Raw genomic sequence first — 13,788 nt, 5'->3', positions numbered from 1 at the left:
AACCAAACTACCTATATTTTAGTAACATTGCTTTTAAATTCCAAAGAAAGTCTCTTAATCAAGATATATTTTAGTAGAATGCCAAGGTCAAATATAGCAGAATTCTATACACATTTATTATCTAAACATTATATTACTTATGGTTTATAATACCAAGAGTGCAATAAAGCCTTGGTGAATATACAGAAAGAAGAAGTAGAAGCATATTGTTTCTTAGCTTCTAATGACATTAAAATTATAAATAAATCTTTCATACCACCTTCAACTGCTGAACCACTGTAATGATTATACAATATGATTGACACACTAACATGGAAAATAATTGTTTCTGGTCACAGAGTAATCACCAAGACTTTAAAATCACTTTATTAGTTCAAGAGCATAATATAACATTAGAAGTCATAATAGTTTATTGGAAGGATCATAATTATTCATTGTAAATAAAGTACACTCTTTTTTATGTTGACTTTCCCAGTGAAACGTATGAAGTATTCGATTGAAGAAGAAAATAGTGGATAACGGGTCTCACCAGAGAATCAAATCCAGTTTCAGAGGGCTGTCTCCCAAAGATCAATACTTGAAGACGCTTCCTGTGTACTGCCATAAAACTTCAGAGACTTCTCAGTGAGGAGAAGGGTTTCTTCACAATTATTTCCACGGATGCGCTGGGCATTAAAATGATTTAGATTACAATATCTGAGAGAGAAAGAAAGAAAGCTTTCCTTAGGAGCAGATGTAGATGACTTGATAAATCACGGGCTTCCCTCCCTTGCTTGCCTACCTTTTATGATGGGATCGTAGATACTGGCACCGCAGAGATGATTATTTAAGAGGCTCACCAGGGCAGTCTTTGTACAAGGACAGGAGAGTGCTACTTAGGGCATAGTAAGGCTCCCATAAGGCCCTTTAGATGGTGCTCTCTTATTAAGACAAGGTCGTGCCATGTGGCCCAAGCTCTCTCAGGACTCGCTATGTAGTCTAGGCTTGTTTGAACTGGGGGGATTCTCTGGTTTTAGCCTCTTAATTGCTGGGCTTGTAGGATAAGCACACACCATCACAGCCAGCAGGATGGTGCTCTCCTATGAACACCAATGAGTCTCTTCTGTACTGTCAGTGATAGAAATCCTGAAATAGTATTGGCTGTGGATCCCATGTCTGCTTGGACCCTAAAAGCTTATCAGATGTGCTATCAATAGTACTGTCCCATGATGTTGGTGCTGAGATCATTGTTAAAGAGAGAGTACATGGCCACATTTTAAAAATATCTACTCATTAAAAAATGTCTACTCCAATATCTTCTCAGACCATGCTACCCTGAGAGGGAGGGATTATTCCAGTTTTACAGACTAGAAAGCTAAAGTTCAAGTGTAAATCAATGTCCTTATGGCTTACAAAGGACTCAGACAGTATTAGACTTTTTTCAAACCAAACCTGCTCTGGTGCTTAGTCCCTTGACTTTGCTTGCTCTCACCTCTGCCGTGGTCATTTTTATTCTTGACCACTTCCTTTCTACCCACCCTAAGCTCTCGATCAATAACCGCAGATCTTCGACTATTTTAGATTGGACACTGATCTCGAATCCCTTTGTACTGATGAAGTTCCCTGGTTCAGTTTGTCTCTTTGGTGCCTGGAATGGTGCTTAACAGGTTGGCTGGCTGCATGCATGCATAAGGAGCTGATGAATTTGGATTCCAAGTAAGACTCACTTGAACTCAATCATACTTATAGTACACTAGACCTAATCTCCACATACGTATTAAGAGAAGAATAAAGCAGAAGAGAGTGGGTGTGTAAGGCCAAATTGGTAGGCACCTTTAGTATTGCTAGGATTCTTGTGTATTTACTCAACTTCAAGCAACTGTGTGACACAGTAAGAGATGAAGACACCAAAGCCTAGCTAGGTTAAGGGGTGTGCTTGTGTTTATACTGTCTACTTATACATGACGGAACAGAACTCGCCAGCTTGGACTCTGAAGATAGCCTTTGTGAAGGACATAGGCTAATTCTTACAGAAAGATTATAACGTAAAAACCTGAGAGCTTATAGCAAGGCGGTGGTGCTGCACACATTTAATTCCAGCACTTGGGAAGCAGAGGCAGGCAGATCTCTGTGAGTTCGAGGCCAGCCTGATCAGAGTGAGTTCCAGGACAGCCACAGCCACAAACAGAAAACAAAACAAAACAAAGCAAAGCAAAGCAAAGCAAAGCAAAGCAAAGCAAAGCAAAGCAAAGCAAAGCAAAGCAAAGCAAAGCAAAGCAAAGCAAAACAAAACAAAACATTTTCTTTACAAAAAAAAAAAAAAAGAGAGAGACAGACAGACTGTACAGTGGCTGTGGGGAAAAGAGTCAGGGGCTGGAGGGAAAAGAGCACACGTCTTCAACTTCTGTTTTCATGGCTGAATCTGTTTGGTACAAAGCTGAGGAAATCCCTGTTGGACATCCTGTAAGACTCTGATTTTCTAGTTTCATTCACAATCTAAGGGCCTGGCATTTAGAGAGATTACAGACTGGGAGAGAGGCAGAACTTGTATGCTGCTAAGGGTAAGAAAGACTCATATTGAAGGGGCTATTTGAGTTTTAGGTCTGGTACTTATCCAACCCTACTTTCTAAGATTCAGTATTTCCCATAATGGTGCAGCAGCTCATAGATATCAGGGCCATAGCACACGTTGAGGTTTGACTCAGCAAGCTTTGGGTTTACCACACCCATCTGTCACCTGGATGCTGACCCAAAAGACAGAAGCATACAAGACTGGTTTGAGCAAGGGAGAGGTGGAAGCGAGTGGGTCGATCTGTGGGTAAATGCATTGGGTAAATGGAGGCAGGCGAGGGCAATAAAACCAATTCCTGTGATGTAGCTCGCACAGAGAGTTGATCTTTCAGAGTTCCATCCCTTAAAGCCAGCTGTTGATACACTGTTGTGATTGACATGCACAAAGACTGTAACAGTTAGACAGTTTGCTCTCCGCATATAGCTAGTGTAGGTCAGAAAGAGAGAAGAGAAAGGCCAGGCGATCACGGATGGAAGGGCAGGCAGATGCTACTCAAGCATCCGACTCATGGAGCTTCTTTGGCAAGCAGGCATTGAGTGAATGAAAACAGTTTCCATGGTCAGAGTCTTTTGCATCGGCAAATTGTAAGACATGTGAGATGCTGCACAAGGAAGATGCCATTGCATTATCTTGACAATTTAGGTCAGTGTCCAAGGGATTGTCATCTGTTGACCTTGAAATGGCCACTGCTGATGTAAAGGATTGAATGGAACCCAAATCTCTTTGGGTCATTAAAGTCTTAGCCGTTTGTTTAATGATACCTGTTGTGAATGGAACTGACTTACCCTGTAACTCTAAGGTAGTATTATAATAGACAAAGAATTCCACCTTGGCATCAGAGCATGCTTTAGGATGGAATAAAGCACTCATTTGGTGTGAGAATCGGTGGAAAAGGGAAGTCTAAGGCGAAGTTTTTGTTCAGAATAATCCATTACATTTCTGCAGGATGCTAGTTCGTCTCGTCATGGCGAACGGGATTGTGTTTGCTCACTCACGAGTGAGTCTCAGACCTGTATTTCACAGAGTCAGAAGTCGTTCCTCTTCCCACCCACTTACCTCGATGAAGCCCTCCAGAGTCCCAGGATGTTCAGCAGCATCAAGGATGCCAGCACGAAGAAGAAGCTCTCTAGGTTGCCTTTGTCTAAGGTGTTTGGAAACCAATGGCCTGTTTGGAGCAAAGGTGCGATTGTCACTCAGCTGCAGAGTCGCAAGTTTCTGTGAATATTTTGTTATCCCGCAGGTCTTAGAGCATTGTACGCCTTGGTAATGTTACCAGTGTGAGAAAGCTCATTATCATTGGGGAATTAATGGAAAAATGCTGAGCAACACACCCCAACACGGCAGGCTTAAAAAGTAACAAAACCTTCCCCTGGGTTGGAAGGGTAATCTTGATCGTGGCAGTTTCACCTCATCTGTTCTGGTCTCGTTTATTCTTGTGGCTCTGTGTTTAGTTCTGTGCCTACCACATGGAGTAAACACTTATTGACGACTGAACGCTGTTTTCTATGACATTGTCTTCTGCATAATCTAATTGTGAGACCTGTGTACACGAAGCCTATTACCCCCATTTTAACAAACGGAGTGAATCCAGGGATCTCATAAGATCCAGTCACCGAACCTGTTGGAAAGATGACACTAATTTTTTGATCGATGCAGAAATCTCTTTGAACCTGATGAATAATTATCACAATAAGACAAATACCCAATAGAGTCTTTATTACCTTATATTGCCAATCTGAGTATTTATGGTGGTACTCGGGATTCTAGGTAATTAATTTGCTACTAGGTTTTGACTTTGTTTGTAGTCTTTGCTATTTTCTTCCTCTTTCTATCTCCAAGTCAATCTATTCACTGTATGCCCTTTGCATGTGTGTTTACTTGCGTCATTCATGTGTGTTGAGTATAAACATATGCATGCAGAGCACCCGTGATATGGTCATGGGACAACCTTGAGGGTCAGTCTTTAGGTCCCTTCCAGCCTTATTTAAAAGAGGATCATATTGGCCTGGAACTCTGCCATGTGGGCTAGCCTAGCCCAAGAGCTTCTAAGGAGTCTGCTTGTCTCACCCTGTCATCTCACTGTTTCTGGGATAATTGGCATGCACTGCCACCATGTCTGCCTTCTGGTATGAGTCCTAGAACCCTGAACTTTAAGTCCTCACAGTTCCAGGGCAAGCATTTCACCAGCTGAACCATCTACCCAGCCCTCCTCAATGGATTTTGACACATTGCTACTCAACATACTATATAAATACAACATACATGTTATGTACATGTTATATACATGTTATAAATGTTACACCCAATTTTACCAGGTGATTCTCTAAAACCAGGAATAAAGTCTAGTATGGTAGAATTAAAGGGAAATCTATTTTTTGCAGGAAAATCTAAGCAACCACAGTTCTGACTGGCTAGAGAAGCTGATACTGTTTGGAGTCAGAGAATAGGAGCCCAGCCTCGCTGAAGGTTGGAATGCCAGGGTGTGGGCATTTCTTTGACCCCTTAGGGACATGGCATCTAAGGTGTTAGTGAGGACAGTCTGGGATTCCAGCAATCGATCTCTGTGCTGAAAACCTTGATGATCAGCACTGGGCTCTGCACATAGTATAGGATGCTTCTGGAACTAGAAGGTATCTCTTGGCCTTCTCCTGGTGAGTATATGCTTTCAAGTCAGATTTGAATCAAGCTTTCTGCTTTAGGCTGACATCCTAGATAAGGCAGCTAGGAAAGGTATCTCTCTCTCTCTCTCTCTCTCTCTCTCTCTCTCTCTCCTTTTCTTCCTCTCCCTCTCTCTTACTCTCCTCTCTCTTCTTTTTCCTCTCTTCCTCTCCCTCTCTTTCTCTCACTCCTTTCTAACAGAGACTCTCTTACAAAAAATATTCTGGTTGGTTTTTTTTTTTTTTTTTTTTTTTTTGGCTCTTACAATCCTTTCTACCCTCTTTTTTCACAATGTTTCCCGAGGCTTAGGTGTAAGGGTTATGTTATAAATTTATTAATTAGGTCTGGGCTCCCCACAGTTGGGTCTTTGCATTTTGACCAGCTGTGGCTTTCAGTTTTCTGAAAAACAAACAGGGGAAGCGGGGAGGACATATAGTTGAGAGCTGGGGAGGAGGGGAGGACATATAGTTGAGGGGAGGAGGGGAGGACATATAGTTGAGAGCTGGGGAGGAGGGGATGGACCTGGGAAGAGTTGCAGGGAGGAAAGAGGGGTGGATATGGCCAAAATGTGATGTGTGAGATTCTCAAAGAATTAGTACAAATAAATGTAAAACAATGAACCACCACAGAGGGGTTTGATCACTAATACAATTGATAGAAAAAAACAATAAAGCTGCCCCCCTATGCTCCTGTCCCAATCACAGAATTAGCTGTGTCCATTACCCTCTCAACCCCCAGGAGTAAAAGTTGATGTTGATAGGGCGCACACCTGAAGTCCAAGTGCTTATGGGGCAGAGGCAACAGGCTCACCGGGAGTCTGAGTTCAGTCTGTACTACAGTGAAAGGTGCTATCTTAAAAAAAATACTTATGGAGTTGAGAGCTGTTTTACAGGTTCTGTTTTCCCATTTCATTAAATAATTCTTCTTCTTCTTCTTCTCCTCCTTCTCCTTCTTCATCTGCTTCTCCTTCTTCTCCTCCTCCTCCTTCATCATCATCTAGATTGTGTGTATGTGTGGGTGTTTTGCATATATGTGTATCTGAGTGCCTTGTGCGTGCAGTACTCTAGGATGACAGAAGAGGGCATTGGAACCCCTGGAACTGGAGTTAGAAACAGTTGTGAGCTACTCTGTGGGTTCTGGAATCAAAGCCGGATCCTCTGGAAGAGCAGCCAGTGCTATTAACCACTGAGACATCTCTCCAGTCTTTCTCCAACTTATTAATTTATGTGCCATTATAAAGGAAATGCCTCATTCCATTGCTGTTCTGACATGACCATGCCTTCATATGACTATGAGAGGTTGCCCTGAGCCCGTTCCTGTGTGTCTAGGAATGAGTACTATAGCCCAATTTCTCTCTTTTCAGTATTTCTGTGCCTGTGCCTGTGCCTGTGTGTCTGTGTGTCTGTGTGTCTGTGTGTCTGTGTGTCTGTGTGTCTGTGTGTCTGTGTGCCTGTGTGTCTGTGTGCCTGTGTGTCTGTGTGTCTGTGTGTCTGTGTGTCTGTGTGTCTGTGTGTCTGTGTGTCTGTGTGTCTGTGTCTGTCTTTCTATGTTTCCCAGCGTCTCTAATTCTGTCTCTCTGTCTCTCTGCATGTCTGCCTGTCTCCATCTCTGTTTCTCTGTCTCTGTCTGTCTTGTCTCGGTCTATCTCTGTCTTTGTCTGTCTGTCTGTCTCTGTCTCTCTCTCCATGTATAGGGCCTAAATACTCAGCTGTACTTAAGTGGTGGACTTGGAGTGTAGGTCAAGAAAAGGTGAGCTAACATCTCACTGATTTTCAGAAGACCTAAGCTACCCTACTAAGCCCATTCAAATAGTGCTATTTTCTTTTTCTCTTGAATTAATATCCCAATCATATTTCCCTCCTTTCCATTTCACCCCGGCACTTCATGTGTCGTGCCATTATACCATTCTATCATCGTGTTGCTCTGGCTGGAGTAAGAGGAGTGCAGGGAGCATGTGAAGTCTGAGAATTAACATGACATTTAATTCCTCTTGGAGCATGAATTTCGGCCCATAATAAGTAATTGAAAAGACTATCTTTATATTATAACAAAGTCAAATGAGGGAGAAGAGTATAAATTTTGAAATATCTTTAGAGGTAAAACATCATATTTCTAAGAGATTTTGCAATTACAGCAAATACCAGCTGTTCAGGAGACAGAACCAAGTCCCCTGGGCAGGGCAACACACTTCCACCTGTCACTGGGGACACAGTGGGCATGGATGGAAATCACTGCGAGGCAGTATATAGGAATGTGGGGGACACAGAAGAGAGGACATATTACCAAGATGTCAGAGGAAATAAGTGGAGATGTCTATTCCCTAAACATGTAAATGGGGTTCACTTAAAAAAATACCAGGTTGCTGCACTTCTTATTCCAATTCCTAATTATTATCTATCTACCTATCTATCTGTCTCTCTCTCTATCTATCATCTATCGATCTATTGATCTATCTATCTATCTATCTATCTATCATTTATCGATCTATCTATCTATTAATTTTGAGGTTCTCACAAAATTTCCGGGCTAGCCTTGAACTCACTGTGCAGCCCACCCAGTCCTTGAATGCGTAGTCCTGCTTGTCTTCCTTGAGTAGCTGGCTCTAGAAACTTGCATCCTCAGGCCTTGCTCTGTATTTTCTGCTTACATGTTTTAAGCACCTGTCTTTTAAAAATAATGCTGCTCTACACACGAGCCCCACCTATGCGTTCTGATTTAACGCTCTGGATAAAGGTGACTTTGGTGGTTAGCACCACTGTAAACAGAACCCTTGCCTGGATCGGCAGTTTGGGACAGAGTCAAGCCTCCGGTTGGACCATCTTCCTAAGAGCTACAGGTTGGTTTATTAGTGCTTGTTTCTCAATAGTGGGGGCGAGGCACATTGGATGTAGAAAAGTGTACAAAGTGCCTGGGTTTAAAGCAGACTTTTGAAGTCAAATATCATGTATTATTGAATAGTTTTTGTGATTGAGCAAACAAGTGGAAGGCTTAAGCTTCAATTCCTCCACTCGGGAACAATGACAGCAACACCTTCCTCAGTGCACTCTGACAAGAATCAAAGAGCCAATGGGTGGAAAGAATTGGGTACTAAAAGGCCCCTCCTTCCATAAGTATCAGGCTGTCACCTCCCCGCCCCCTTGAGGAGAGAACTCTCAGACAGAAGCCAGGTACCTTACACTAGATTTGGGCCTTGTTTCCTGTCAGTTATTTCTTCATGTTCTGTGTGCCCTTTTTTTTTTTTTTTTTTTTTTTATCATTATCTCAGGACCCGCTGTAAAATGTTCCATTTACCATCGCCAGTTGACTCAGCTCTTAGCACTATAACTTTATTTTAGTAGCTTATAAACTTTTATTGTCGTAATTCACATTTGGGCCATTTTTCATCTGCCATTTCTAGGGGCTGATTGAAGTCAGGGGCATCCTTGTCAAGGGAGACAAAGTGAAGACTTTAGGAGGGCGCTGAGGAAACGTCTCAGGCATGCAGCATAGGAGAGCGGGAAGTGAACAGGGAGGAAGACTGCCACAGGACTCTGGGGGCGTCTCATAATGTGATACTCGGGAATGCTCACAGAGAACCTCGGTACTTGCTTTAGTAACATGTCAAGTTGGTCAGTAAGGACCGTTCCACTTCTGAGCTAGGAGAACGTTCAAATCATTTGTTGGCATTGTTCAGCATCTCCCTTAAGAACACTTGCTAACCTCAGTTTATTTGCTCATTGAAACCAATTTTAGAGAAAATTTGGGGTACCAGGAAGCAGTCACTCCAAGTTGCTTGCACATGCCTGTAACCCCAGGTCTTGGGAGGCAGAGGCAGGCAGATTTCTGAGTTCGAGGCCAACCTGGTCTACAGAGTGAGTTCCAGGACTGCACAGAGGAACCCTGCCTCAAAAAACCGAGAGAGAGAGAGAGAGAGAGAGAGAGAGAGAGAGAGAGAGAGAGAGAGAGAGAGGTTTCTAAATTAGTGAAGAAAATGGCAACCATTCTGGAGTATTAGACTTCCTATGTACTTGTTACAATGTTGCTGTTTTTCCAGAGTTATCTCCGTACTTTCAGAGACAAAGAGACTACAGACTCGTGCAGACAGTTCCTCTGCAGGTTGATTTCTGGAGGCTCTGGGCAGGAAAGAGACCCACCACTCAGCAGACAGCTCCTGTTCTGGGCTTACAGAGTACATCATTGGTAGTCCTTGTAGATGTCAGATGCAGCTACTACCATTAGCACTAAGCACAGGGCTTGAAGAGAGCTGCATGTCTGCCTTTGGAAATAACTTGCTTCAGATTCTCCTCCAAGCACCTCATTGGTAAAAGGCCCCTCCCCAAATTCTGGGACTAATTTTCAAGGCAAACGAGGTTCTTGGAATAATTCTCAGCAAAAATGAAGCTTGGAAATTTGAATGAGAAGCATGTAGGTTGACATACTTGCGCTCCAAACAGCAACACTACTCATAAGAGAAAAACAAAACTATTCCTCTCGAGTCACAGGCTCTGCATCATAAGAACCAACATGTCCTCTTCTGCCTTGTCTTTGGGTTTCAAAGGCTCCAAAGGCTGACCCACACACTTTCTGGCTCTTGTTAGACATCTGCACCCACAGGGAAAGCATAAACACTCACACGACTGGCTTTCTGATGAGGCAAACGAGCTACATTCTGCCATAGCCTCATACCAACAGACTTCACATTCCCACCAAAGATCAAGGCGACTCCAAGAAACCAACCGTATCCACCTCTGTATCCAAACCAGAGGTCACCATGCCTATTTGCTGCCACTAATCCTGCACCCACAGTCTTAGCTGGCTTAAGCTATTTCAGAGCACAGCTCCTACCTCCACATGGTCTTGCTGTATCCGACAAGTTGTGTGCCCTATCCCAGGTTGAGAGAACAAGAAAACAAAACATTGCTGCTGCTACCCACAGGCTCAGTGTTCAGTGCTTGTTTTAGCCATGTATTCTATTTTGGGAACAGTGGGAAGTCGCTTCAACAATGGGATAAGTAGAAGGTAATAGAGTGAACTTCAACTGCAGAGATCAAGGTCACTTTGGTATATATGTTATTCTCTCACATAAGTATTGAATTATCAGTGCCCCCTTCCCCTCCCCTTTCCCCTTCCCTCTCTCCATTCCTCCCTTTGTCCCTCTCTCCCTTCCTTCCTTCTTCCCTGCGCTGGTTAATTTCTGCCAACTTGATACAAACTAGATTCACCTGTCTAGAGGGAAAGTCAACCGAGGCACTGTTTCCTGTGGGTTTGGTTCACTACTTTCTTAATCACTAATGGTTAAGAGAGAACCCAGCCCACTGGTGACATCTTTGGACTGCTTGTCCTGGACTGTAAAAGAAAAGTACTATAGCTCCTCCATGCTCCCTGCTTCAGTGCCTGCGCCCAGGTCCTGCCCTGGCTTTATCTCATCAATGGGGCGTGGCCTGAGAGCTGAGGTAAACCCCTCCCTCCCATAAGCTGTGTTTGGTCACTGGTTTGTCTCAGCAATGGTGAAGGAAACTAAGATCCTTCCCTTTCTTCCTCTCCCCCCTCCTCTTCCTTCTTATTTTTGGAACAAGGAGTTGTTCTCATGGATAGACCACAACTGTGCTAGTCAGTACTGAGTTGTCTTTTTCTGAGCTACACTGGGAAGACCAAACCTGTGATCCACAGGACAAGAACGGATGGAGCCCATAAAGGGTATATGACATCCAGGAAGTGCCATACCCTGAAGTATGAGTTCTTGCTTGCCCAGATCTCCATGCATGCTTCAATCTACAGGCTACAGCAGATCCACTTCTGATCAGGATGGGGTCTGGGAAGTCAGGAATGGTGCATATAAGGTCTTCCTTCATCTTAGCAGCCAGGTTCTTGGAGTAGCTTGGGTTTTAATGGGGTTGCTTTAACTGTAGATTCGAGCAAAAATGTTTTCACATATGCTCAGCTGGCAAAATGCCTGTCTCTATAAATCTCTTCTTTTGAGGATGAGTAAATAGGAATAAAAAAAAAAAAGAGGGCCAATATGGGTATCAGAAACATGGCTACAATATGTATAGGACTGTTGCTTGCTAGAGACAGAAGGCGAGAGCTTAAAATGAAAATAATGGGAGTAAAAAGAGGAAACCATTACAAAACAAACAAATAAGCAACAACAATAAAGCCCCCAAAACAAAACAAAACAAAACAACAACAACAAAAAATAAACAAAGAAGAAAAACTGGTGGGAGGCAAAGGATGAATTCAAAGTGAAAAAAGTCACACAGAGGGACCTGGAGAGGATTATTTACCTTGATTAATAAAAAGAGGATTATTTACACTAATAAAAAGCACAGTGTGGGCTGGGAGAAGAGTCAGGGGGTAAAACACTTGCAGAGTAAGCATCGCAACGACAGTGCCCAGCACTCATGTAAAGCTGGGTGTCACCAAACAAAGGAACCAACCATGCAAGATTAACATTGGGGAATGAATAGAACAACACGAAGAAGCTAGAAGGGGGGGTTGGTGAAGGTTAGAACAAGAAGCTGATGTGGAAAAATATGTGGGTTTAATAGTTCTAAGAGCTGATGACTGATGAGTGAGAACACAGCAAGCCCGAGAAGACTGGCAACCCTGGCAGGACCTGAAACAGGGATACAGAAAGCAGAGGGATGCTCAGCGGTACCCAAGGGTCCTCTGTTGATGTCAGAACTTGTGTGGAGACAAGATGATGACTTTAGAAAATCTTATTTGCCAAAATTGAATCAAGGGGAAATGAGGATTGTTAATGGCCAACAGGAATGAGACAAAGTCACAAAGAACAATATTCAAGAGAGACACTAGAATCTACATCAAAATTTCAATGATGTTTCTCACAAAGATGGGGAAAAAATAATGTCCTAAAATTAGCATGGAATGACAGAAGACCTCCAGTAGCTAATCCGATCGTGAGTGCAAAGAAGGCTGCATTCATTACAACACCTGATTCAAAGCATGCTACAAAGCTATAGTAAGCAAAACAGAATGGCACCACCCTGTAAGGAGATACAGAAGCTGCAAGACCAGTGGAACAGAATAGAGGCAGAAATAAATCTACACATTTACAATCAAATAGTTTAAATCAGGTCAAGAAGTTAAACAGTAGTTATACAATGAATAGATGAAAATATATAAGAGAAACTTCACGAAACACTTAACCACAAAACAACAAAAATAAACATTTTGCTTGGTCACTTTAACAAAATGAAGTGAAAATATGCAAACTAGAAGAACAAAACTCCAAATTATATATCAGATAAGGAAGTGATATTCAGAATATATAAGAAACTAACACTATCAACTAAAGAGAAAATAGCAGGTTTGAAAACAAAGGACCCAAGGAAACATTTTTTCCCTAAAGACACAACAGCCAACAGATATTTACTAATTACTAATTACAACAGTAATTTCCTAAATTAATAATTACCAGAAAAGTAAACATTAAGGGCAAAATTGCGTGCCACTTCTCATCCACATGAAAGACTGGATGAAAAACAAGGGTGATCACACATGCTGGTGGGATCCGAAGAACGAGGACTCACACGCTGTGCGTGGGAATGTAAGTTACTGAGATGGACAGCACCATGAAGCTCATTAAAACACGCACATTACCATTCCTGTGTGCCAACTAGGAACTGAAGTCAGTATGTTGAAGAGATGTCTGCACTCTCCTGTTCCTACACTAATCCAAACACTGATTATGATTTCCAAGATAAAAAAATTCACCAAATTATGCATAATGTATGAAAGAGCTGGAAAATGGATCCCCGATGATGTACTATTCAGCCTTTAAAAAGGAGAAAACTCCATTATTTGTGCCAATCGGGGTGAATCTGAAGGGCACTGTACCGACTAAAATAAGCAAAGGACCACGAGATACATAGTGCGCAAACTCACTTACAGATGAAAGCCTCCCATGCAAAATCATGTTGTCAAGGGAGAGCGTCAAGAACAACATGGTGGTTAGCAAAGGTTTGGGGGGGAAGGGAAGGCAGAGAAAGGGAAGATGTTGGTCACAAGGGGAGGAGTCCAGTTTGGAAGGGTAAGTCATAGAGACAATTGGTTGCATGACTTGATGCTCTAGTTAATAGTAATGGAGTCTATGGTTCGAAATTGTTCACTGTGTGGATTTGTACTGTTCTGGCCCAAAGATAGAAGCACATAAGAGGTTGGGCCTGTTGACTGGCTTGACTTGAACCTCCTACCATGTCAGCGTGTCATAGAGCCTCATCCTACTCCACAGGTGTACACTTTATTCACTGCCAATCTGAGGCAGCATTAGCGTTCTCATGCTTGTCCTCCCTGTGGTGGAAGAACTCAAGCTTTTCCCTGGACTCATCCGGAACATCACAGGAGGGCCATCGTGCTGTCAAGTGCTGTTTACTCTATGTTGTCTACGTGTGATTTCATGCTGGAGGTTTATTAATTAGGTGTATAACAGTGATGGATCATAAGGTGATAGCAAGAGCTGGTCAGGAATTATTGAACACAATTTAAAGTGTTTTGTATAAATGCTGGAAGAAAGATTACGTACGACAACGCTTACGACTTTATAAGCTCACAAACACTTAAGAGGAAAATATGACAGA

At 42.6% G+C, this 13,788-nt stretch overlaps 1 protein-coding gene across 1 annotated transcript in view; it reads right to left on the bottom strand.

Moving 5' to 3' along the window:
• Positions 1 to 461: 461 nt before the first annotated feature.
• Slc15a5 (solute carrier family 15 member 5) overlaps positions 462 to 13,788 on the bottom strand; it is an 80,423-nt gene continuing 67,096 nt past the window's right edge. The window contains exons 8-9 of the mRNA XM_021165677.2: positions 3,608 to 3,716; positions 462 to 696 (exon numbers count right to left, since the gene is read on the bottom strand). Of these exons, the coding sequence (XP_021021336.1) occupies positions 549 to 696; positions 3,608 to 3,716 (257 nt within the window). The 3' untranslated portion in view covers positions 462 to 548. The remainder of the gene's footprint in view (positions 697 to 3,607; positions 3,717 to 13,788) is intronic.

Source organism: Mus caroli, unplaced genomic scaffold, assembly GCF_978045245.1.
Source record: "Mus caroli unplaced genomic scaffold, Mus_caroli_1 scaffold_7, whole genome shotgun sequence".
NCBI lineage: Eukaryota > Metazoa > Chordata > Mammalia > Rodentia > Muridae > Mus > Mus caroli.
This window is presented reverse-complemented; position numbering and strand designations above follow the sequence as displayed.